Source organism: Monodon monoceros, unplaced genomic scaffold (assembly GCF_005190385.1).
Source record: "Monodon monoceros isolate NGI ecotype Baffin Bay Population unplaced genomic scaffold, NGI_Narwhal_1 Super_Scaffold_7, whole genome shotgun sequence".
In the NCBI taxonomy this organism is placed as follows: domain Eukaryota; kingdom Metazoa; phylum Chordata; class Mammalia; order Artiodactyla; family Monodontidae; genus Monodon; species Monodon monoceros.
The window spans coordinates 69,015,718-69,040,957 of record NW_021703784.1 but is presented as its reverse complement, the minus strand read 5'-3'; the positions used below and the strand labels follow the sequence as shown (position 1 = coordinate 69,040,957).

General features: G+C 37.9%; 1 protein-coding gene and 1 pseudogene across 2 annotated transcripts in view; one reads left to right on the top strand and one right to left on the bottom strand.

Moving 5' to 3' along the window:
* Window positions 1-25,240, top strand: part of PIK3C2A (phosphatidylinositol-4-phosphate 3-kinase catalytic subunit type 2 alpha) — a 103,218-nt gene that overhangs the window by 44,372 nt on the left and 33,606 nt on the right. For both annotated transcript variants that reach the window (XM_029207906.1, XM_029207905.1), the window contains 10 exons: window positions 3,045-3,148; window positions 8,833-8,990; window positions 10,468-10,588; window positions 11,207-11,318; window positions 12,467-12,546; window positions 12,677-12,740; window positions 19,654-19,797; window positions 21,622-21,670; window positions 21,751-21,961; window positions 24,183-24,305. In XM_029207906.1, coding sequence (XP_029063739.1) covers window positions 3,045-3,148; window positions 8,833-8,990; window positions 10,468-10,588; window positions 11,207-11,318; window positions 12,467-12,546; window positions 12,677-12,740; window positions 19,654-19,797; window positions 21,622-21,670; window positions 21,751-21,961; window positions 24,183-24,305 — 1,166 coding nt within the window. The remainder of the gene's footprint in view (window positions 1-3,044; window positions 3,149-8,832; window positions 8,991-10,467; window positions 10,589-11,206; window positions 11,319-12,466; window positions 12,547-12,676; window positions 12,741-19,653; window positions 19,798-21,621; window positions 21,671-21,750; window positions 21,962-24,182; window positions 24,306-25,240) is intronic.
* Window positions 1,893-2,935, bottom strand: LOC114886838 (annotated as a pseudogene).

Genomic DNA, 25,240 nt, shown 5'->3' with positions numbered 1-25,240 from the left:
AAACAGTAAGTGCAGACAGAGAAGCTGAGAAGACATTTCTGTTTGCATTAAGAACTTTGGTGAAGAAGTCTACATCCTGGGGTATATTTTTAACTTCATTGAAATTGGTCTTCACTAGAAGCAAATGCCCTTCAGAATCCATATAACAAATTAGGAAGCAGGAGCTCCAGGGTTTAAGGAGGCTTCAGAGGATCAAAGACCATAATTCAAGGTGCAAATTCAAGTGGAGATTTAACTGCACTAGTGTTTCTGTAAAGACTTCTTATTGTTTTAGTTAGGGCTTTGATTACACTTTTTTTTTTTTTTTTTTGTGGTACGCGGGCCTCTCACTGTTGTGGCCTCTCCCGTTGCGGAGCACAGGCTCCGGACGCGCAGGCTCAGCGGCCATGGCTCACGGGCCTAGCCGCTCTGCGGCATGTGGGATCTTCCTGGACCGGGGCACGAACCCATGCCCCCTGCATCAGCAGGTGGACTCTCAACCACTGCACCACCAGGGAAGCCCGATTACACTGATTTTTGAGTAGTCTGCCTTAACTCTGTTTTTCCCATGAGCTCTGTTATTTGTAGTAGCGATTTTTCTAGAACTCAGGGCTGGTCACTTCCCCATGTACATATCACATTCTAGCAGAAGGGGCTCTGCTACATTATAAAAGCAGTAAATTAATAAAGGAATTGTTGTCCTGAATTTTCAGTTTAATTTTCTGACAAAATCTTCTTGTTTGTCATGGTTATGGAAATCCATTACAACTCTTGAAATTTATACACTATGTTCTCATTCACTCAAGTTTTAATTGAGAATGTTCCCATTTTAATTTTAAAGGAAATTTACGCTAAATCAAGTATTTTTACGTAGTAAGTCAAAACACCTCTAAATGGACTCTGCTGCTTGGCTGTGCTTGGGTAGTGAATTTATCTTCCTAAATGTTGCACACAAATTTTGATCAGACATAAACTTAACTTTTGAAGGACTGTCAGGATGTTTGTACAAGTTTATTAACGTAGAAAATGCCCACTAACTCCTAAAACTCATTCTCTTATATAAAGAACCAGATGCTTTCTTGGAATTTGAGACCTAAGTTGAATATATAGAATTCCTGGTTTATTAGAGGAGTCCCAAATGGGCTTGATATCTTCATTTTCTTAAAACAGAGCCTAGTCCTTTAATTTCATTCAGCTGTTAACTTTCTGAAGTGTTCATTTCTGGAAGATTTTGAATGGAAATGTCTTTAGCGTTCCATTCTTATTGACTGATACAAAGTACAGCCTATTTCTACTTTTTTTTTTCCATCTACACATGTTTTTACTTTTATTCAACTATAAGCAAATAGCAGAATTAACACAACATTCAGCAACTCCAGACCAGCTTTTCTTACACCAACGAGTGATCAGTTTAACACGTACAGATGTTCGGATTTCTGATGACCTCTCACTCAGCCCCGCAGCCCATCTAGATGGCCAAGCTTTAACAGCAAAGTGACTCTCTCCCTATTGCTTTTTCCAGTATTGCTCTTTAAAGGAGCCAGAGCGGGACACTGACAGCCAGTAACCAGCCTGAGATGTATCACGTTGGGGGCTAGTGGACATGCCGGCCCCTGCTTGTCTTAGTGAGAGACAGGGCCCTGAAAACAAATGCCAGAAGATGCCGTCACACACAGCCCTGGGCTCGGGCTCACAAAGGCAGAGGCAATCAATCTTTTCGTTTTTTCAACCTCCCTTAAAGATTCTTTGATGCTCTGTTCTAATACTGCAGACCTGGTCTTTTTACCAGAATTTTTTTCCTCTTTAACGTCTGGGTTGTTATATTAACATTTGGATGACCCCATCCTAGTACCAAAGTATCCCCCACCAAAACGGAGTTCAAATTTGATCAAAACATAAACCCGCTAGAATTATAGAGGACAGGCAGAAGGAAAAGACACCCTAAACCTAAATCTTACTGCTCAGGCCTCAGGGCAGGGGGAAGAGAAGAAATCTACATGCATCACTAAACTGAAACACTGCTTGGGAACTCTGGGACGATGTCCATCTCCTGGCTTTCCTCTGCTTCCCAGACAGCTGCTCGTAGAGTTTGGGCACATAGTCATCCCATTTGGCCTGGTAACACGTGCCGGCCCCCGGAGCCCCGAGCTCATACTTTTTGCAGAAATTCGCCACCTTGAATCTGCCACCGTGGTCTCCAGATCGGTTGCTGAGAATGGGCTCATCACACTTCAGTGGGCTGTCCTGCTCGTAAACCAGCCAGATGTAGTGGTGAAGGCCTGTGCCCTTGGGAGGCCCAGAGCCCACATAATCAGAGAGGACTGTGCCACTGCTGATGTCGTTGCCCTTCATGTTGACCACTAGGAAATGGTGCCATTCCCTGTATTTGGGGTCCTTCCTGCTGGGAGCATACCGGTCTGTCAAGACCAAAGTATACAGTTTACCTGGATGAAGGCCATCCCATGCAATGCTGGTGGGCCAGTTCTTCACCTGGGTGGGTGTCAGCACTTTACCCAGCTCGTCAACCTCTGCCCCGCCGTATTTGACCTGCAGTGGCTGCTGCGACCTCTCATCCACTTCCTGCAGGCTCAAAGGCCCAGACTGCTTGTTGAGGTCCACGGGCATCACGGAGCCAAGAGGGGCGGACAGCAGGGAAAGCAGCGGGAGGACTCGGCGCAGGGTAGTAGTCCAGACTCCCAGTCCTATTTCTACTTCTGAGCAAGTAAAACCAATGAACTTTAAAATAAGGCTTGGGACTTCCCTGGCGGTCCAGTGGTTAAAGATTGCACTTCCAATGCAGGGGGCGCAGGGTAATCCCTGGTCAGGGAACTAAGATCCCACATGACATGCGGCCTGGCCAAAATTTAAAAAAAAAAAAAAAAGGCTTAGTTGGCATTACTTTTACAAAGATAGAAATCCATACTTTAAAACTTTGTTACTGATATGATTTATTTTACCTCCATATTTTTGTACATGTTTTCATAAAAATATGTTTGTGCTATATTGCTATTTAGCGTTTTGGGGATCTTTTACTTTTAAAATAAAAACACTCTTTTTCATTACAGAAAGGCCCAAATGGGACCAGTACTTTGCCAGCTGAAAGTTCTCTTCTACAAGAAATTGAAGTACAGAATGAGGAAGTGGCAGCTTTTTGTCAATCCATTACAAAGTAAGGAATTTTTCTTTATAAAGATTATTTTTTATTAAGTAATTTTTAAAAATTTATCTTAACCAGCTTAGTGCTACTAATTCTAAAATTTTTTAAGTTTTAACTATTTTCTCCCTGTGGCTAAAATGTCAAAACAATCAGTTAATTGGTACATTAACACAAACTACAGTTGAACCTGTTAGCGTTCTGAGTATTTAGAAGGAAAAATTGAGGTCAGACAGTAGATTTCTGATACTCTATTACCGAGGGAGAATATGGCTTAAACATAGAAGTTTCATTAGAATTAGAAAATGCCTTTTTTTTTTTTTTTTTTTTGCGGTACGCAGGCCTCTCACTGTTGTGGCCTCTCCCATTGCGGAGCACAGGCTCCAGACGCATAGGCTTAGTGGCCATGGATCACGGGCCCAGCCGCTCTGCGGCATGTGGAATCTTCCCGGACCAGGGCATGAACCCGTGTCCCCTGCATCGGCAGGTGGACTCTCAACCACTGCGCCACCAGGGAAGCCCAGAAAATGCCTTTTTTTTTTTGGCTGTGCTGGATCTTCATTGCTGCACACGTTGAGGTGCATGGGCTTCTCACTGCAGTGGCTTCTCTTATTGCGGAGCACGGGTTCTAGGCGCACAGGCTCAGTAGTTGTGGCGTGTGGGCCCTACAGCGCACAGGCTTCAGTAGTTGTGGCGTGCGGGCTTAGTTGCTCCATGGCATGTGAGATCTTCCCGGACCAGGGATCAAACCTGTATCCCCTGTGTTGGCAGGCGGATTCTTAACCACTGGACCACCAGGGAAGTCCCTGCCTTTTTTTCCTTTATAGGGAGACTTAGTTTTGCCATAAACTTTCTAGCATTCAAAATATTGTCCTACTTAGAATTAAGAGATGATATAACAAGCAAGATTAGAGGAGCAAATATATTTTCTGAAGGTTAGAAAAATGCATTTCTAAAATGTTCTTTTAATCCTAAATGTGTCCAGTGTTCTTAATACATGAAGAAACTGAGACTCAGAGAAGTTACCTACCAAAGTTTACTCAGCTAGTCTGTAACAGAGCCAGGTCTCCATTACCTCTGGTTTGGTGTGTTTTCTTTCCATCATTTCACTGTATTAGTGAGGACTTCTGTTATGACTGCAAGAAACCCATCTTAAACTAGCATAAATCAAGGAAGGTTATGTATTGGTTCACAAACCCGTATAGCAGAAAGAGGGAGGATGGGGCAGAGCTCAGTGACAGCAAGATCCAGGAATTCACACACTAATTGATCCCTACTCCCTTTGGACTCTTCTTCCTCCCTTTTCTCCCTGGGCCCTTTCACCATGCATGTTGGCTTCTACTAGAGATGGAGTTTTGAAGGCAGGGAATATAGCCACCGATAGCTTAGACTTTGATATTCTAATGGTCTTGTTAACAGAAAGGGAAGAGTCCTTTCAGTCAGCACCAGATAGAAAAATCCCACGGAAGGAGGGAGTGGAACAACAAACATTGTGGCCAACTGGATGAGATCTGTTATCAAAAGAAGGAAAAGTAGGGACTTCCTTGGTGGTACAGTGGTTAAGAATCCACCTGCCAATGTAGGGAACACAGGTTCAATCCCTAGTCCGGGAAGATCCCACATGCCACAGAGCAACTAATCTGTGAGCCACAACTAGTGAGCCTGCATGCCACAACTACTGAAGCTCACACAACTAGAGCCCGTGCTCCGCAACAAGAGAAGCCACCGCAATGAGAAGCCTACCCACCGCAACGAAGAGTAGCCCCCGCTCACGGCAACTAGAGAGAGCCCGTGCACAGCAACAAAGACGCAACGCAGCCAAAAACAAACAAATAAATAAATTTATTTTTTAAAAAAAGAAGGAAAAGTAGATCACTACTGGGAGATTTATTCTGAATCCAGTATTTTCACCAGTGTGGTTTAAGCAAAGCAGAGTTTGGGGTTCCCAGATCATTTTCGAGTATATTCATCATTTTTATGATATGGGACTTATTATATTTAACTAGATTTTCTAGACTATTGGTAACATTTCATTAAAATTCTATCTTCCTGTGTGTCACCTTTTAACCAGCATTCCTTTTCTTCAGGATACCTTAGGGAAAAAAAAGAAGAAAAATATCAGTAGTCACTTTTTCTTTCCTGAAAAGGTTACTCTTTTTTTTTTTTTTTTTTTGCGGTACGCAGTCCTCTCACTGCTGTGGCCTCTCCCGTTGCGGAGCACAGGCTCCGGACGCGCAGGCTCAGCGGCCATGGCTCACGGGCCCAGCCGCTCCATGGCATGTGGGATCTTCCCGGACCAGGGCACGAACCCTCATCCCCTGCATTGGCAGGCGGACTCTCAACCACTGCGCCACCAGGGAAGCCCAAAGGTTACTCTTAACTGTGTTTTTAAAACTCATATTTTTCAGTAGACGTTTAAAATAGAAGAGACATTTAGGTGACTGAGAATGCAAATTGCATGTATTAGAAATTACCTGTGCCTTATTCCATTATACCATTATGTATGTGTGGTTAACAGTTTGGAAATAATCTTTTATCTTAATGGTTTGGTATTAATCTGATATGTGTTTTATCTTAATGGTTTGGTATTAATCTGATATGTGTTCATCGAGTTTTTAAAATTTTCTTTCCAAACAAGCCTTGTCTATTTAGACTGTGTTGAGTGACTATTGCATTTAAGCTTTGCATGTTGAGAAATTAGGCTCTCTGTGATCTGCCTTTTTTTCTGCATTTGAATCTTAGTGTTATTTACACAAACTCTGCCACTAAGCTAAAATGATCATTTTTATTTATGTGTGCACACGCGCGCGCGCACACACACACACACAAATGGCTTATGTAATATTAAAACCTCAGATGAACTAGAGACAATGAATTCTTTTTGTAATTTATTTCTGTTAGAGTGGGATTGCAACAAATGTTTCAGAGAAGTAAGAGGGAGAGGTGTTTTTGAAGCCATGTTCTAGAAAATTCTTTCATTCCCCTCTGACCTTGGAGATTGGAGTCAGGAGAAGTCTTGATGTCTTGAAGAAATTAATGTCACTTTCTATTTTTTCCAGTGTGCTGATTTTAAAAACAAGTATTTATACTCTTAGTAAATGCCTCATTTTTTGAAATCTCCTAAAATGATTAATTTCATTATTTTAATTCAGCTATGACATTAGTGTAACATTGTCAGGGTGATACTTGTTTACAGTTAAGCCTACTTCTAGGCCTTTTTTTTTTTTTGCTTCTGTGAAATCAGGGAGTTGGACTAGTGATCTCAAGGGTCACTTTCAGTTTAAAGTTCTGTAAAATACTTTGAATCGGGGCATTTAATTATTACTGCATTTTTCTTGTTTTTATTTCTTTTTTTTCTTTCCTTTCACACTCATCATAATTGACAAAACTTGCTGTATCTACTAGTTACATAGGTCCAGAGAAAGTTCTCAGAGGAATGTTAGATACCAGTGGAAATTTTTGCTGCTTCATTTGTGGTCTCCTAGGGTAAGATGAAAAACTACACTTTACACTTGTCGTTCTGAATAGCCTTTAATTTCCTTTCCTCATATATGGTTCCAATCTAATATTTATATTCTACAACAATGTCTTGATCCCAAGGATTCCCTGTAGGTTTTCACCTCTGCATTTAGTTAATTTTATTCTAAATGACGCTGACTCAAGTTTCTTATAAAGTAGTGTCAATTCAATTAAAAACCCTCATTTTTTAAAATAAATTTATTTTTAATTTATTTTTGGCTGCGTTGGGTCTTTGTTGCTGTGTGCGGGGTTTCTCTAGTTGTGGTGAGCAGGGGCTACGCTTTGTTGCAGCGCGCAGTCTTCTCATTGCCGTGGCTTCTCTTGTTGCGGAGCATGGGCTCTAGGTGCACGGGCTTCAGTAGTTGTGTGGCACGCAGGCTCAGTAGCTGTGGCTCGCGGGCTCTAGAGCACAGGCTCAGTAGTTGTGGTGTACGGGCTTAGTTGCTCCGTGGCATGTGGGATCTTCCTGGGCCAGGGCTCGAACCCACATCCCCTGCATTGGCTGGTGGATTCTTAACCACTGTGCCACCAGGGAAGCCCAAAACCCTCATTTTTATATGTAACTTTTTATCACTAGAATTTTTATCCAGTAAATCCTTGTTTTCTGAACTGTCATCAGGAATTTCTGATTTTCCTTTTATCATCCTTAAGGATTTCTGAAAATTGAAGGCTTCCTTGGATATAGATAAAGTTCTTTACCGTTTTATATATTAGTTAGCTACGTGATTTGCTGTATCTTATTTCATATGGTATTTCTTGTTTCATAGGAAACAAAAATACCAAGTATGTGAGAAACAATAAAAAATCTTAGGCTGGGTCCTGTGAAGGTCTTGTCATTGTGTTACAGAGGGGTAAGCTTGGCAGCAATCAAATATTTGAAGGTAATGTGTCCATATCTAAAGGTGCATTTCCAACATCAATTTAAGTTTATTACTTTATATTACCTTTTTTTTCAATTACATTTCTTTTTAATATTGGATCCTTTGTGGCACTTAAGATCACAGTGCAGAAACCAGATTTATTCATTTATTTGACGAGATGCTTATAACGCTTACCATGTACTAGACACTGTTCTGAGTGTCCTTATAAACTTAATTCACATAATTCTCACAACAACCCCATGAAGTTAGTAGTAGTATTATCCCCATTTTATAGAAGAGGAAACTGAAGCAACAGGGAGATTCAATAACTTGCCTAAGATTACACAGCTAGTAAGTAGTACAAACAGGATTTAAACTTGGGAAGTCTGACTCTAGCGGTAGTGCACAAATAGTTACACTTGCTGCCTGCCTCTCCAGAACCTTTCTTATTGTCAACTCAAACTATTTTATTCTGTTCCTATAACTTGATTATTTTAATCTCTACAGAAGCGAATAGATAAAACTTCCAGCATTCATTCCGTTTATAGCCCTGTGAAAAGCAGATGGGAGAAGTGGAATTTGTCTTCCAACTTCCAGAAGAAAGTCAGTTAAAGGAAGCCCACAGGCTTAAAGAAGGCATCAAATCCTCCTTTGTCTTCAGATAATAGGAGTGCTATCTGGAGATGAGCCATACACCTGGCTTATATATTTAAATTTAAACTATTTTGCTACTATGAATACCAGGAACACTTCACAGGCAATTTTTTTGCCATTCCTGAAGTCTTAGAAATCACTTTGAGGGAATAAAGGCCTCATAGCACTGTAAAAACCCATTGTCTATGTTTTTCTATCATGCTAACAACCAAAAACAGTGTGTAGGAAAAAGGATGTCAGAAAAAAAGATTTTAAAAAGACAACAAACTTTTCATCCCTCTGGCAATTACAATTTAGGTCTATCACCTGTATTGTCAGTGGTTCATTAAAAATGTACATTTTGTGAAATTATACTGTTTAGCCAAAAATCTGAAGCAGAGAACCTCATTTAATGCTGTGTATCCAGTGTGTGTTTTGTTGATGTTGATAGTGTTACCAAAACTGTCCTGGCAGTACTTAATCTCTTTCCTTGGATTCTGTTTTTTAAAAGCCAAATGCCGATGTTTTGGAGCTTTGACAGGGGTTCATTCATTGCATTTCTCCTGAGCTGCTCTAGAATTGGACAGTAACACAGAATTGAATGGCTATAAGCATGCAAAGCCTTGTTCAGAGCTCTCAAATGCAGCTTTCAAAAAAAGAATTTAATTTCTTGTTTTTTGTGAATAGATTGAAGACCAGCTTTCCATATACCAATCACTGCACAAATCCAGGCTATTTGTTAAGTCCAGTCACAGTGCAAAGAAACATATGTGGAGAAAATGCTAGTGTGAAGGTCTCCATTGAAATTGAAGGATTTCAGCTACCAGTTACCTTTACATGCGATGGTAGGTTCATAGTTCCCCAACGATCTTGTTTTGCTCTGATTAGGGAGAAAATGTTTAAAATGTTAATGTTATCATTCTTTTAATAATCTGACTCAGTTATCATTAGGTATCCTTTAAAAATCTCTGTGTGTGTGTGTGTGGGGGGGTAAAATACTTAACATGCATTAGTTATCCTTTTCTAGAAATTGGCGTTCATATGGATAGTTTTGTGGTTTGGGTTAGAGAAAAAACAGTTTACTTTTATAACTACATATTTCTCTGAAAGACGCTGAGTAATTTGGTTAATCAGTGGCTCTTGGCCAAAGCCCAAAAGCATTAGCTAGCAAGGCTAATTATAGTCCTATTCTTTATATTCTAAAGGAAGACTTATTCTTTTTAAACATACCTTAAATTTTGGTTTGGGGAATCGTATGCAGTAAGAATTAATACTAAAATTGAAGGAAAGTAAGGTCAATAAGCTTCTTGATTGAAATAAGCATGGATAAGCATTGATAGCAAATGTTTTGATTTGTATCAAATTTTGACTTGATATATCAAGATCTGATTCATTTAAAAATATATCAAATGCCTATTGTTTGGTGCTTCATAAATGTGCACATTTATAGTGTACATCTCTTTTAAGAAATGTAACCATTTTATAGTAGAAGTGCTTTGTGTGTTTAAATAATAACTGTTATGATACATATAAATGTGTTCAGAAATGTAGCTGTTGTATTAGATAGAGGTTTTATGGCCTTTTCTGCCAAGCTGTTAGTTTTCATGAATTCTGAATGTAGTCACTGTCTTCTAAGTTGAACATAAAAGCTCTAAGTATAGAAATAGGTTACTTTCGTTTTTAATGGTTTGTAATCTTAGTATCCAGCTATTGTGAAGAATGATAATTGAATAATACTTCCTACTTTCTATATTTTTATTCTTCATTGGATAATTTACCAGGCAACTGTCAAATGTTTAAAATGGTGATTCTTTTTCCTTATGATTTGGTTCAAATAATTGTTTGCGAGACACTGCTAAATGTCATCCTTTTTGGAGGAGTCTGTAAAACAGAGGTGGCTTTCTTAGCTTAGATCTGCCCTGTCTAATACGATAACCACTAGCTACATGTGGCTATTGATTACTTGAAATATGGCTAATATAGATTGAGATGTGCTATAACTGTAAAATACACACTGGATTTCAAAGACTTACTTTGAAAAGAGAATGTAAGATATCCCATTAGTAATTTTGAAATACCAATTATATATTGAAATGATATTTTGGATATATTAGGTTAAATAAAATATATTATTGAAATTAGATTCATCTGTTTCTTTTTACTTTCTTCAACATGGCTACTAGAAAATTCTAAATTATATATGTGACCTGCATTATAGTTCTCTTATATAGTGCTGTTTTAGATTGTAAGACATACAGTCTGAATAGGTATATACTTAGAGTTGAGTGTATACAATGAAAATGATGACTAACTCTTTTACAGTGAGTTCTACTGTAGAAATCATAATAATGCAAGCCCTTTGCTGGGTACATGATGACTTGAATCAAGTAGATGTTGGCAGCTATGTTCTTAAAGTTTGTGGTCAAGAGGAAGTGCTACAGAAGTAAGTATTCATTTAATTATTGAGCAACATTTTTGGAAATCTCATTTTAATGGATTAAATTAGAAAAATTTCAAGTTAAATTTATAATCTAAAACCACATTGTGTCCTAGTGAATTGGTTTATTGGATCAGTTAACTTATATTAAGATATACGTTGTCCAAGACATCGTGTCTAAGACAGTAGAGGATCTTGCCCTTAAGAAGCTGATAGTCTTAGATGGGAAGAATGGTGGGCAGTTGGTTGACAAGTGAATTTAAAGTTGTTTTTCTTTCTGCAGAGAGGCAATAGTTACATCATTAGGGACTCCGTTTTCCCTTTGTAGCATGCAGTATTACTTTATACACAGTGTTTAGCTGTGATTTCCTTTTAGTTGCCTGAAATAATCATTATATGAATCTTTTTCTGAACCTACTAGAAATGCTGTCCCTGTTTTTTTTCCTCGTTTGTCTTCATCTTCTTTCTTCCTTGCTTTAACTCTTCTCATGTAGAATTATTTCTCTATTTAAATGCTCACACTTGGTTAAAAAAAATCTCTGTATTTTACCATTCTCTTCAATTCCTGAATAATTTCTAGTTTGAGGAGAATAACATTGATGAATAATTGATATATTTTAACAGTAATCATTGTCTTGGAAGTCATGAACATATTCAGAACTGTCGAAAATGGGACACAGAGATTAAACTACAACTTTTGACCTTCAGCGCAATGTGCCAAAATCTGGCCCGAACAGTAAGTGTGTACCCTATAACTGAATTGCATTTGGTTGAATCTAAATAATTTTAGATTAATTTAGATATTATTAAATATTAATTTTAGATTAATATTAGTTTAGATTAATATATAATTCTAAATAATTGCTAATCAGCCAATTTGCAATGTGTACGTGCTCTGAGAGTTTTGGGTTTGACTGGGAGTGAGGCACGCTTTATCCCCTACAGGATAAAGCAGATGTGGGGAGAGTTTTAGCAGACCGGGGGGAGACTTTCAATCATGGAGGTTTAGGTAGCATACTACTCAGAGTTGGAGGCATGTTTGAAAATCAAAGTGGAGGAATTATAAAAGTTTGGCTTGTAATAGTTTTACACAAGTTACACAATGAAAACATCAGGGTCAGTCAAGGAGAAATGAGGAAGAAGAAAGATTTTGAATGCTAAATATGGTTTTGGGGAGAAAAAGATCCACATTGACCTTTGCACCAAACTGAGAAAAACACATTATTTTTCACAAAATGAAAACTAATTCTCTGTTTTAAAACTATAGTACTTTCTTTTGAGGTTAAAGCAAAATAGAATGCAAGAAATTAGACCATTTTATTACTGTATAACTTGATGACTTTTAACCTCTAAAGAGAATCATTCATTTGGTAGAATTTTAGGAGGAAAAATATCAATCATTTCTACTTTCTCTTTTCTTTATTTTCCTAGGTTTTGCTCCTATGTTAGGTAGAATTTATTTCACTTGGGTGGAAACTATTTCACAAAATTCAGTACATTTTAGCAATCATTAGTAACTTCTCTTTTCAGTTTCTTAAGGCATGATGTTTTTGAGTATTTTGAATAATAAGGGTTATGGTTGAAGAGACCAGTGCCTTATTTATCGAAGGTAAGGTAGAAGGAAATTTGATTATCATTATAAAAAATGCAGAAATTCAGATGATCTCTTCTCATCTGGTTCCCACCCCACCTTCATTTGGCTGTCAGCCATCTTTAAAAGTGCTTTTAGCTCTCCATTCTCTCTCTATAGCAGAGGCCTCGGTTCTCAAAAGTCACTTTCATTTCAAGAATTTATCATACACTTAACCTTATTTAATTTGGCAATAGAAAGACCAAAGAATGGATTTCATTATTTGGTAAACATTTGTCTGTATGTTTATTTAGGCAGAAGATGATGAAACACCTGTGGATTTAAACAAACACCTGCATCAAATAGAAAAACCTTATAAAGAAGTCATGACAAGGTGTGGCATCTAAAACATTAATTTCAGGTTTTCAAACATTACTTTTGGATGTGAATGCACTTATTTTGGTGAATAAAACAATCATTTTTGCATATGGTATCTTTCAGCCACAATAACTTCTTTATTTCAGACATCCTGTTGAAGACCTTTTAGATTCTTATCACAACCAAGTGGAACTGGCTCTTCAAATTGAAGTAAGTCTTAATTCACATTTTGGCTTGATGATTTAAAGATTCTTTTCTCTGTACACTCTTAAATACTAATGTTGGAATTAGATTTAATATTTTAGAAGGACTATTTAAACTATATTCTTGAAGTTGATAACTTGTTTTCTGACCCAACATATTAACAAAAATTCTCAGTAGTGCTTGAGTTACCTCAGCTTTATTACTAAGAGGAACCTTCACTTCAATTCAAAAAGCATTTATTGAATACTTGCTATATGCTAGATGCTGGAGTTATGAAAATGAATGACCTAATCCCCACCTACCAGGAACTTAAAACTAGCGATGAAAGATTTAAACAGAATTTCAACATAGTAAATGTAGAATAGAGGTGTGTGTTGGCGTCCTTTGAGAGATTGATGAGGGGCACTTCTCCCAACTTGAAGGTTCAAGGAAGGCCTCTAAGAAGGGATGCTGCCGGAGCCAAGTCTTAAACAGTATGAGTTAGCTAGAAGATAGTTGGGAAGGGCATGTGAACAAAAATACATAGGTGTGATACATATGTGGAAGTGTAAGCACTTCTCTAATACAAAGTGTGAAGTGAAGGTTGAAAGATGAAATTGGAAATAGCCAGATATAAATTGCCACCATATAATTCACGTGAAGGAGTTTTACTTTATTCTCCAGATCGGGGGCCATATCCAGTCCACTTCCCATTCTTGTAAAGAAAAATTTGGGGGACACAGCCACATCCATTTGTTTACATATTTTCTATGACTGCATTTGTGCTCTAATACTAAAGTTGAATATTTGGAACAGAGACCATATGTCCTGCAAAGCCTGAACTATTTACTATTTTCATTTTACAGGAAAAGTTTGTTGACCCCTCCTGTAGCCATTCAAGGTGTTTTAAGCAGAGGGTAGGAAGTGGAGTGTGGTGGGGTGGGTGACTTGTTTAGTCTTGAGCTCTGAAGTCACTCTGGCCAAATTGTGGAAGTTAAATTTAGGCTTGGCAGGATTGGTTTCAGGGAGACTACTTAGGAAAGTTTTTGATAGTAGTCCATGTAAAAGACAGTGAGTGTGGTACAGGTAAAGAGGAGGGACTGATTAACAATATTTAGTAGATAAAATTGGTTAGATTTTGATAGGTAATGAGATGTAAGAGAAGAAGAAATAGTGTAGGATGACCTCCAGATTTCTAGCTACTGTTATACTTTTTATCAATATATAATTATGTTGATTTATCCAACAAATATTACTGAGTATCTCCTCTCTCAAGGCACTGTTGTAGGTGCTGAGGATGTGGCAGGGGACAAAAGAAACTAATCCTTGCCCTTTAGAGAATTTACATTCTAGTTAGAGGAAACAGGTAGTAAAATAAACTAGCAAGGTATATGTTATATCAGGTGGTAAGTGCTATTAGAGAAACATAGAGGAGGGTAATGTTGCAATTTCAAATAAGGTAATCAGAGAAGGCCTCATTGAGAAAATGAACTTGAGTAAAGAACTGGAGAAGGAGAGGAAGAAGCTACCTGGTTATCTGGGGGAGAAGTGTGCCTGGTATGTATAAGGTCTGCTAGGCTAGGATAGAGTGAGAAAGGGGGCAATAGTGGAAACAAATGAATGAGGAAGATTTTTTTTTAGTCACAGGAGAGAGAATGATGGCTTGGACCAGAAGTGATGAGACGGGGTTGAATTCTGTGATAATTTTGAAGTTAATGCTAGGAGGATTTACCAATAGATTGGATGTGGAGCATGAGAGAGAGAGAGAAGCATAATTCCAAGGTTTTCTACCTGAGCATTTGGAAATTTGGAGTTGCTTTTAGTGAGATGTAGAAAACTGAGAGAAGAACAGGTTTGTGGGGAAGATCTGAACTCAGTTTTGGACATTATGTTTGAGATGACTATTATTCATCCAAGTAGTGATATTGAGTAGGCAGTTGGATATGAGTCTGGAATTTAATGGAGGAGATCCAGGCTGGAGATAATAAACTGGGGAATCATCAGAATATAAATATTTTGCAGCCATAAAACTGGATGAGATCACCGAGAAAACCACTGCAGGTAGAGAAAAAAAAAAAGTTCAAGGATGGAGCCATGGGTATACTCCCATCTTATAATAAAACAAAAAATCCACATCCCCCTGCAGCAATCACCCTACTTCTCTGTTCTCCTTATAGCAAAACTTGAAAGTTAATCTGTTTTTTCTGCTTACACTTCCTCTCTTCTCATTCTCTTATGAACCCACTCCAACCAGGCTTTCATTCTCAACGGTTCTCTGAAACTGCACTTAAGATCATCAAGGACTTCAATGATCAGGATTCCAGTAATAAGTTCTTAGTCTTTCTTTTTCTCAACTTTTCTATCGTGTTTGATAGAGTTGATCCTTTCTTCCTTCTTGAAATACTCACATGGCTTCTGGGATATCACATTCTTGGTTCTCCTACTTCCAGTGTCTGCTCTGTGTTCACTCTTACTTGTGGCTTCGGAGCTCCTTATGATCTCCTTATCTTCCTGACCTCTATAACATTAGAATGCCCAGGGTGCTCAGTTCTAGGACCTCTTTCCTTCTCTCTGTATTCACATCGTAGGTGATCTCGTTTAATCTCATGTCCTTAAATACCCTACATATGTTGATCATCACTTCAGATTCAAATGTCTATTACTTGATATTTTTATATGAATGTCTGACATCTCAATTTTAAGATATATGAAACTGAATTTTTATGCTATCCTTCATATCTATTCATCAGTTTTCCCCTTCTTAATAAATGGCAACTCTGTCCTTCCATTTGCTCAGGCCAAAACCTTGTAGTCATATTTTATTTCTCAAGAAAAAGGTATTTCACATCCCATATGCAGTCTCATTCCTGTCAGCTCTGCCTCGAAAATACATTCAGAATGTGACCACCCTTCATCACTACCAAAACTATACTCCTAGTCAGCTATAGTAGTTAACAGTAGTTCCTTACTGGTCTTCCAGCTTCTACCTGTCGTTCTGTAGCCTGTCTTCAATAGGCAACCAAAATTATCTTTTAAAAATAAATCACTAAATGCAATGTGGTATCCTGGATTGTATCTTAGAAGAGGAAAAATACATTAGTGGAAAAACTGGTGAAATCTGAAGAAAGCCTGCAGTTTAGGTAATAGTAATTGAATGAGTGTTAATGTCTTAGTTTTGACAAATTTAACATGGTTATGTAAGAAGTTACTTAACCCATTTTCCTTTAATGTTGAATGAGAACTCTCTTTACTATTCTTGCAACTTTTCTGTAAAATTGTTCCAAAATAAAAAAATTATTTAAAAAAATGAATATAATCACAGAAAGCAAATGTAAAATAAGAGAAAATCAAAGCCAAAAGATGGTTCTTTGAAAAGATTAATAAAATTTGTAAACCCTTAAAAATATTAAATCATGCCACTCTTTTGTTCAAAATACTGTTTACCATCTCAGTCAGTAAAATTCAAATCCCTAATTGTTGCTTCAAGGCCCTACACATTCTGACCCACTACCTCTCTGATCTGGCTTCCTACCCCTTTCTTCCTTTGTTCTAGCTGATCTGCAGGTATGCTCCCCAGCTGGGACCCTTGTGCTTATCCCTTCTTTTAATGCTCTTTCCCCAGATACTTGCATGACTTACCCTTTCAGTTTATTAACGTCTGTGCTCAAATGTTGTCTAATCAGAGAGCTCTTCACTGACCATCTTATCAGAAATAATAGTGACTCTGTATAGCTTTATTGAGGTATAATTTATATACTATAAAATTTACCTATTGGATGTGTACAATTCAATGATTCTTTTAGCAAATGCGTAGAGTTGTATAATTGTCACTACAGTCCACTTATAGGATATTTTCATCACTCCCAAAAGTTTCCGTGTACTACTTTCCAGTCATTCCCCATTCCCATCCTCAGCCCCAAACCACTACTGATCTGGTTCCCGTCTCAGTAGATTTGCCTTTAATGGAGATTTCCTGTAAATGGAATCATACCTTATGTAATCTTTTACATGTGATTTCTTTTACGTACCATGCTGTTCTTAAGCTCTGTCCATGTAGTATGTATCCACAATTTTTTTTTATTGCTGAATACTTCCATTGTATGGATATACCACATTTTATTTATCCAGTTACCCAATAACTGACATTTTGAATGTTTGTAGTTTTTCATTATTATGAATAATGCTGCTATAAACATTCATGTATAAGTCTTTGTGTGGATGTATGTCTTGATTTCTCTTAGGTAGGTTTATGGGAGAGGTCAGGAAGTTGCAAAGTTTTGATCCCTCCTGGTCTTAGTTTTCTAGGGATAAGATGTTAATTTATTTCACTAAAATGAAGTTAGGGCGGCAAGTAGGGGTTTTGAGGCAGGGAATAATGGTTAGCTTCATCTTCTAAGGGGAATGGGAAAGAGAGCTGACCAGGGCTCATAAAAGGAATGTTAAATGGCATGCAGATGCCTGCTGAAATTGGAGACTGTTGGATCTTTAGGGTTGTGAGATTTTCTTTAGAAGAACTAGCTGCCTGGTAGAAGAAGCAGAGAAGTCTCTGAGCTCAGAGAACAGGTTTGGTCAGAATGAGGGTGTGAGGGCTGGAAGCAAAGGAGATTATGATCAGAATATGGTATTGTGGTTAAGATTCTGATAGGGTACAAATATGGGGTTGAAGATGCTGTGAATTTTCAACATTGACAGGTTTTTTTGGCTGTGTTGGGTCTTCGTTGCTGCGTGTGGGCCCTCTATAGCTGTGGTGAGCGGGGGGCCACTCTTCGTTGCCGTGCACGGGTCTCTCATGGCGGTGGCCTCTCCTGTTGCAGAGCATGGGCTTCAGGAGTGCGGGCTTCAGTAGTTGTGGCACAAGGGCTCAGTAGTTGTGGCTCACGGCTTAGTTGCTCCGTGGCATGTGGAATCTTCCCAGACCAGGGCCCGAACCCGTGTCCCCTGCGTTGGCAGGTGGACTCCCAACCACTGCACCACCAGGGAAGCCCCACATGGACATTTATGTAACTGAGGCTTCTTATAGAATATAGAGATAAATGTCCAGAGCAAAAATAAGGCAGGTAGTAGGGGAAGTGACCACATGTCAGTGGCAAGGCAGATCAGTCAGTCAGGGGCCAAGTCAGGCAACAGAAACTATAGTAGTTTTTTGAACAGGGAAATTTAAAGAATTGTTAATTAGTAAAAGGTAATTAATTACTATAAGGGGTAAAAGAGGACTGAAGCAGGAGTTGGCACATTATGGCTCACATGACAAATCTGGCCCGTTTTTGTAAATAAAGTTTTATTGGAACACAGCCTTATTCATTTATGTTATCTGTGTCTGTTTTCATGCAGAGTTGAATTGTGACACACTGTTTGACCCACAGAGCCTAAAACATTTGCTGTCAGGCCTTAAAAAAGTGCCAGCCTTGCTCTGAGGGGGTCCAGAAGTAACAGGTGCAAAGAAGCGCAATTATCAATTCTACATTGAGGAGTAATGTGGATAGTGAAGGAACTTTGAGGACTTATGATAGAGCCTCTCCCTCAGCCCCAGGCTGAAATTTGGCCTCTTTGAAGAGGGTATGGCTATCACAGGAGCACACAGTTGCCTATGGCAAAGAAATTTGGTAGAGCTGTCAGATTGGAGGAGCATGGCTTGAGGGTACAGCTGGAGCGGGTTGTTGAGGACCACTGGGCTTCCATACTGAATTTAAAAATAGAGGACTGGAACCCTGATGAGAAGTAACTTCCTGCTGTTATTGCCTTTGAGTGTCCTTTCAGTGCCCTCTATTGACAAAACCTAACATTGTGCTAGCTGGCAAAGGAGAAATGTTTGTAAGGTCAAGTTCTCATATCACAGAGTAGAGCAAAGAAGGGTGAATTTGGAACTGATAGACAATAAATTGATAACTGGCATATAAAAAACGATGGAGAATAGTATAGGAGAATGGCACGAGCCTCAAAACTGGAAAGGTTTTTGCATGAAGGTGGAAGAGCAAAAATAAGAAATACAAGTCAGGTAAGCAAAAGCTGGGACCTTCGGGATCTGAGGACTGCAAGGTAATTGGGTATTTGAGAAAATGAGGTGGTTTCATTTACACGTGAAGATGAAGAGAACATTTGGTTTATGGTAGCCAAGCCTCAAAGGTGGAAAATTTTAAATGTTTAAGGGATGGTACAGTACTGAGTTTCAGCCCATTCTAACAGTACTTGGCATTTAAGTTTGGTGTAAATATTTGATGAATTAATCCATTATATAAGAATGTTTTTGTTTCTTAATGAGATATGTACTTTAAAACGATGATGGGGGAGTGGAGAAGGATTTTTGAATCATCCTCATCAGGTAAATTATTTTATAATATATTTGTACATGTATACCTACATGGTGAAATGATCTGTGGTTGAATAGTAAGGAGGGATTGTCCTCACAGAAGTTTTTTCATCAGACAAGACTTAGAAAGTGTTGGTTGTATAGATGCAAATGATGCTGAAAAGTTGACTCACTTTTAGTAACTGTTGCCCAGTGTTATTAATTTGTGACCAGTCTCTGAACAACCTGGTTTTTGATACCAGATTTTTGCAGGAGAGCGAGAAGTGTTGATGTTTTTAATGTGGAAATTATTCACAAAATGAAAATTAAAAAGAACTCTAGCTTTTTTAAGTCATTTCATAATTTGTTAGTGATTTATTGCTTTTGCTTCTGATTCTAATAAGAAATTAAAGGCATTTGCATATGAATAATTGTACAGGCAAAGTGAAAATTAACCAGGCCTGCTTTTTTCCTATTTCAAAGTAACTTATGTAATTGAAAAGCTATCTTGTTTCTTTTCTTTTTCATCACAAAAGAGTAAAGGAGGATATCTGTTCTTAGGCACATGTGAAATGTCTGGTTTTTTACTTCATCTCTGAAATAGATCCTTTAAATTTCATATGCTTATGTTTATTTTACTTTTTATTTTTAAAGAACCAACATAGAGTGGTAGATCAAGTAATTAAAGCTGTAAGAAAAATCTGCAGTGCTTTAGATGGTGTGGAGACTCTTGCCATTACAGAATCAGTAAAGAAGCTGAAGAGAGCAGTTAATCTTCCGAGGAGTAAAAGTGCTGAAGTGAGTATTTTTTAGTAATTAGCATTTTATCACGCGCAAATATGTACTTAAGTGAGCATCTGTCACTTAAACTGGGAGATTCTTGCTACTGCTAGACAAAGTGTTAACCTTTTTTGTTTTGTTTTGTTTTAAAATAAATTTTATTTATTTATGTATATATGTATGTATGTATTGGCTACGTCGGGTCTTCCTTGCTTCGTGCGGGCTTTCTCTAGTTGCGGCGAGTGGGGGCTACTCTTCGTTGTGGTGCGCAGGCTTCTCATTGCGGTGGTTTCTCTTGTTGCAGAGCATGGGCCCTAGGCGCGCAGGCTTCAGTAGTAGTGGCTCGTGGGCTCTAGAGTGCAGGCTCAGTAGATGTGGCACACGGGCTTAGTTGCTCTGCGGCATGTGGGATCTAACCGGACCAGGGCTTGAACCCATGTCTCCTGCATTGGCAGGCAGATTCTTAACCACTGTGCCATCAGGGAAGCCCAAGTGTTACCGTTTTAACTTTGGCTTTTACTTTTGAGCTGATTTGGTCACTTACTTGGTAAGGTGGGGAATTCCTAAGAGGAGATGGACTGCCTTGAAAAACTTTGTGAGAGTTGACATTGAATAGGTGGATGCCCAACTGAACTTTTTGTGTGTAGAGAGTAACTCTGGCAAAAATGAGTTGGTTTGGGGTTTTAAGGTAATACTACGCTTGAAGGACCTGGATAGTAATAGCTAACATTTCCCTCCCTCTGGATGGAAGTGTTCATGATTGTCAACGGGGAAGTTCTACTTTGGACTATACCTCCTTCCTATTGGAAAGACCCAGGAGCCTCAGTAATAGTGACTTAAATTGCCTCAGAGGCAACCAGGTTAGGAGTCCTCACTTGACAACATACTGTTGCATTTAGTAAAAGTTCTCCCCATGATGTTTCCACCGGGATTTAATTAACTATTTTCAGAGGGATGTTCATAGCTTTGATTGGAAGGATGAGAGAAAGATCCCAAGACATGATAAATTTAAAGAAAGGAAAAGTTATATTGTTGGCATGTTCCTCAACAAATGTTTAGGAGCTAGCTTAATCCATTCATTCTCACAGAGAGCCTATTCTTATGGTATATAGAAATTTGGGTCTCTCGTGTTTTGTTTGTTTGTTTTTTCCTTTCTTATTATGTGCTTGTTTTTATAAATTAAAAAATATGTCTGAAATCACTTGGAGGTGATAAACTGCCATGGTCCTAATGTTGTCTGAGGCTTCTACTCATTATATTCATTTGCTGGATAAAGGAGCAGAGAGTAGAAGGAGAGCTCAATTCGAATAATTATAAGAGCTTTTTTTGAGACACTAAAGGGTAATAAGTAGAGTCTAGTTTCTTTAAGGATATGCTTATCATGCTAATAGTAGAGCAAGTAATGGAAATGCATTTTCTTCATATTAAAAGTCATCTCTGGGCTTCCTGGTGGCGCAGTGGTTGAGAGTCCACCTGCTGATGCAGGGGACACGGGTTCGTGCCCCGGTCCGGGAAGACCCCACATGCCACAGAGCGGCTGGGCCCATGAGCCATGGCCGCTGAGCCTGTGCGTTTGGAGCCTGTGCTCTGCAACGGGAAAGGCTGCAGCAGTGAGAGGCCCGCGTACCGCAAAGAAAAAAAAAATCATCTCTTTATTTGATTTGGGATATTCATTTTCTTTTTGCAGTCTTTTTTTATTGTTTTATTCTGCGGACACTTGGGAAGTTTCTCCTATGAAGGATTTCTTTGATATAGAATTTAATAAATGTATTGAAATAAAAGGTAAACATTTTATATTACGTCATGGGTGATTTTCTCACTAATATGTATGTATGTAAGCAGGTGACTTCACTGTCTGGAGGAGGAGACACTAGCAAGAGTTCAACTAGAGGTATGTATTGAAGTTCCTTAAATTTTAGGAGTAATTGTTGCTTTTTCGGAGAATTATATTAACAATTTCTTTAAACCTAGGCTCACTGAATCCTGAAAATCCTGTTCAAGTAAGCATGGACCAGTTAACTGCAGCAATTTATGACCTTCTCAGACTCCATGCAAATTCTGGTAGGGGTTCTGTAGACTGTGCCCACAGTAACAGGAACATCAAGGAAGCATGGACCACAATGGAACAGCTCCAGTTTACAATTTTTGCTGCACATGGAATTTCGAGTAACTGGGTATCAAAGTAAGTAACTATTTAAAAGGAGATATGTATAGCTTCACCTAGAAGCTAATCTAATCTTGAAAAATGTCAGCATCCACTGTTACCTTGGCATTTAAATGGATGATACGTGATCCACCAGATACCTTTGTGGTTTTCCTAAAAATTACAGAGATATTTGATGCTGTTCCAATAAAAAATATCACCCCCACTACGTACAGAAAAGGCAGGAAAATATGTTTAAACTTACAAGGGCAAATGCTAGTTAATAAATTAGTCAATTTATGACTGCTATTTCTGCCTTTCCTTTAGAACCAGGGTAATGGGACTATAGCACATTTTTGTCCCCTCTTTAGTAGTTTACAGTTTACTCTTTGCTAGACTTTGAAGTATGCAAGAGCATACTTCTTCTATTGAATTTTTAATATGGGTTTTTCCTTTTTGATTTTTTTTGTCAGTGCCAAAAAGTTTGCCACCTTCAACTTATTTGGAAAAGATTAGTATAAACTGAAAAGCCCAAATTGAATTTTTTTTTCTTTTTTGCGGTACGCGGGCTTCTCACTGTTCTGGCCACTCCTGTTGCAGAGCACAGGCTCCGGACGTGCAGGCCCAGCGGCCATGGCTCACGGGCCTAGCCGCTCCGCGGCATGTGGGATCCTCCTGGACCGGGGCACAAACCCGTGTCCCCTGCATCGGCAGGCGGACTCTCAACCACTGTGCCACCAGGGAAGCCCGCAAATTGAATATTTTTAATGAAATTGTTTTATAATAGGTATATATATATATATATATAATAGCTATAAAATAAAGCCTAGTTATAGATACCAAACATAAATTCTGCTTTAGAACATAAACTGAGCATTAGGTAATATATAATATAATGACTTGAAAGTGGTATATTAATTCATTCAGTAAATATTTACTGAGCACCATCTGTGGGCAGTATTCTTAGTACTAGGGATTCAGCAGTAAACAAGGCAGCAAAAAATCTTTGCCCTCTTGGAACTTGCATTTAAATGGGTACTATTGGTCTCTAAAGGTATTTCATTCTTTTAAATAGTTACAGAGATAATACCCTCCACATCCTCCATACAAAACCATGTATACACACAATTAAATTTAGGGACACTAATGAGGAGAACAAATACTCAGTAGAAAACAACACAGTGATAATTAAGATGGAAAGAAAGTTAATACAATGCTGATTTTTTTTTTTTTTTTTTTGGCCACGCCGCACAGCTTGCGGGATCTCAGTTCCCTCACCAGGGATTGAACCTGGGCCACAGTAATGAAAGCTTGGAATCCTAACCACTAGCCCACCTGGAACTCCCAATACAATGCTGATTTAAAAAGAGGTTGAGGGAATTCCCTGGTGGTTCCAGTGGTTAGGATTCCGTGCTTGCACTGTCCAGGGCATGGGTTCAATTCCTTGTTGGGGAACTAAGATGATGCAAGCCGAGCAGCATGACCAAAAAAAAAAAAAAAGGAGAAGGTTGAGAAAAGCAATTAAATAGTTAGCTTTGTGAACCAGTGAGATTAGATTTGAAATATATTTAGAATGATTAACAGATTGTATGAACAAAATGGTTAATGGGTAAGCCTAGCAGTAAGTTAGAGTACTAGTAGAATACAGTTTTATTGAACCTAAAACTCCTGCTCTACAAGATTGCCTGACTGAATTACCCGGCTTTGTACTTGTAGCAGTTAGGGGCTAAATCATTGCTGTCCAGTGAAAGAATGCAATAGCATCTGTCCCCTTGGATGGAAGCCTCCTAATAGATTAGGAAGACTGGCTCAGTGCAACTCAGGCCCATGCACCATTAATATGCTAAACTGACTCTATTTCAGTGGCTTAGCAAAGGAAAATAGCACCTAGGGGAGATAAATGTTTGTACTATTACTTCCTAGAATTTACCTAGAAATGAAGAATTATTCAGTGTCATTTAACTAAAATCTAAAGCTAGTAACTAACTGAGCACAAAATTGAGATAAATTCTCCAGCTGGTATCAATACAGCTCCTTTAGACTGGCACCTAGTGATATATGTTCCCTTCGGTATTCCCTTTGCTATGCCTCTATTTTTGTAGGATTTGCAATACTTAAATTTTAGATGTTTTTCCATAAATTCAAGTGAATGGTAACCAAATTATTTCAGATAATAGTCACTTTTAGGTAAGAATGGCTAATGATACATATTTGATTAGTTAACTAATTTGTATTATCAAATAAAAATCTCTTTTCTCAGTTATGAAAAATACTTCTTGATATGTTCCCTGACTTACAATGGAAAGGATCTTTTTAAGCCTATTCAATCAAAGAAGGTTGGCACTTATAAGAATTTCTTCTATCTTATTAAATGGGATGAACTGTAAGTGAAATTTCTGGCTTTTTATTCTTTCAGTATGCCGTGTTCTTTACTTTTATCCATTTATGCATACAGCCTTCAGTTTTAATTACAAGTTCCATTAAAATTCATTAAATTCTTACTGATATCTTAAAGTCTCTTCTAGATACAATTCTATAGAATGGACTGAAATTCTCATTTAAAAATCTGAAATATTCTTTTAAATCTTCATATTGTTAAATTGCAGAAGGTGCCATCAGTTCTTCCTAGGCTTTGTCAAGTTAAAGTTACGTATAATTCTACAAAGATGGTTTTTTATAACACTGCTTTAGTTCAGTATTTATTCTGTAACACTGTATATAGGAAGCCTAGTTCTTGGTTAACAGATTTTTAAAATTATCTTAAATCCATGTACAAGATGATATTTTGCACTGTTAATATTTTTAAAATATTGTCTTCAAACTAAGGGAATGCTTTCATTATTTAGACAAGGAGGCAATTGCAGAACTTTTTACTTTTTATTCTGCATTTATTTAATGGTTTCCTATTTTTCTTTTATTTTTTTAATTATAAAAATAGCACATGTCTGTCAAAGCAATCAAATAATACAAAAATGCATGTGGGGTGGAAAGTGTCACTTTATTTTCAACTCTTAACCATCTCATCGCTCCTCAGAGTGACCACTGTTGGCCTTATGTGTCCTTTCAGATTTAAAAAAAACAAAAACAAAACACTGGTAAACATATATGTCTGTCTGTGTATGTATGTGCACACGTAAATCTCGAATCAGAAATAAACATTCATCTAGCTTTTCCTAAAGGAAATAAAAATGATTATTATTTTGCCTAGAAATTGACATTGGCAGTCTTAAGTAAAAGTATTAACAAATTTTTGAAGAGAGAAACGTTATGTGTTTGAAATTATAATGAAATTTATTTAAGATTTTTATAGTATTTGTT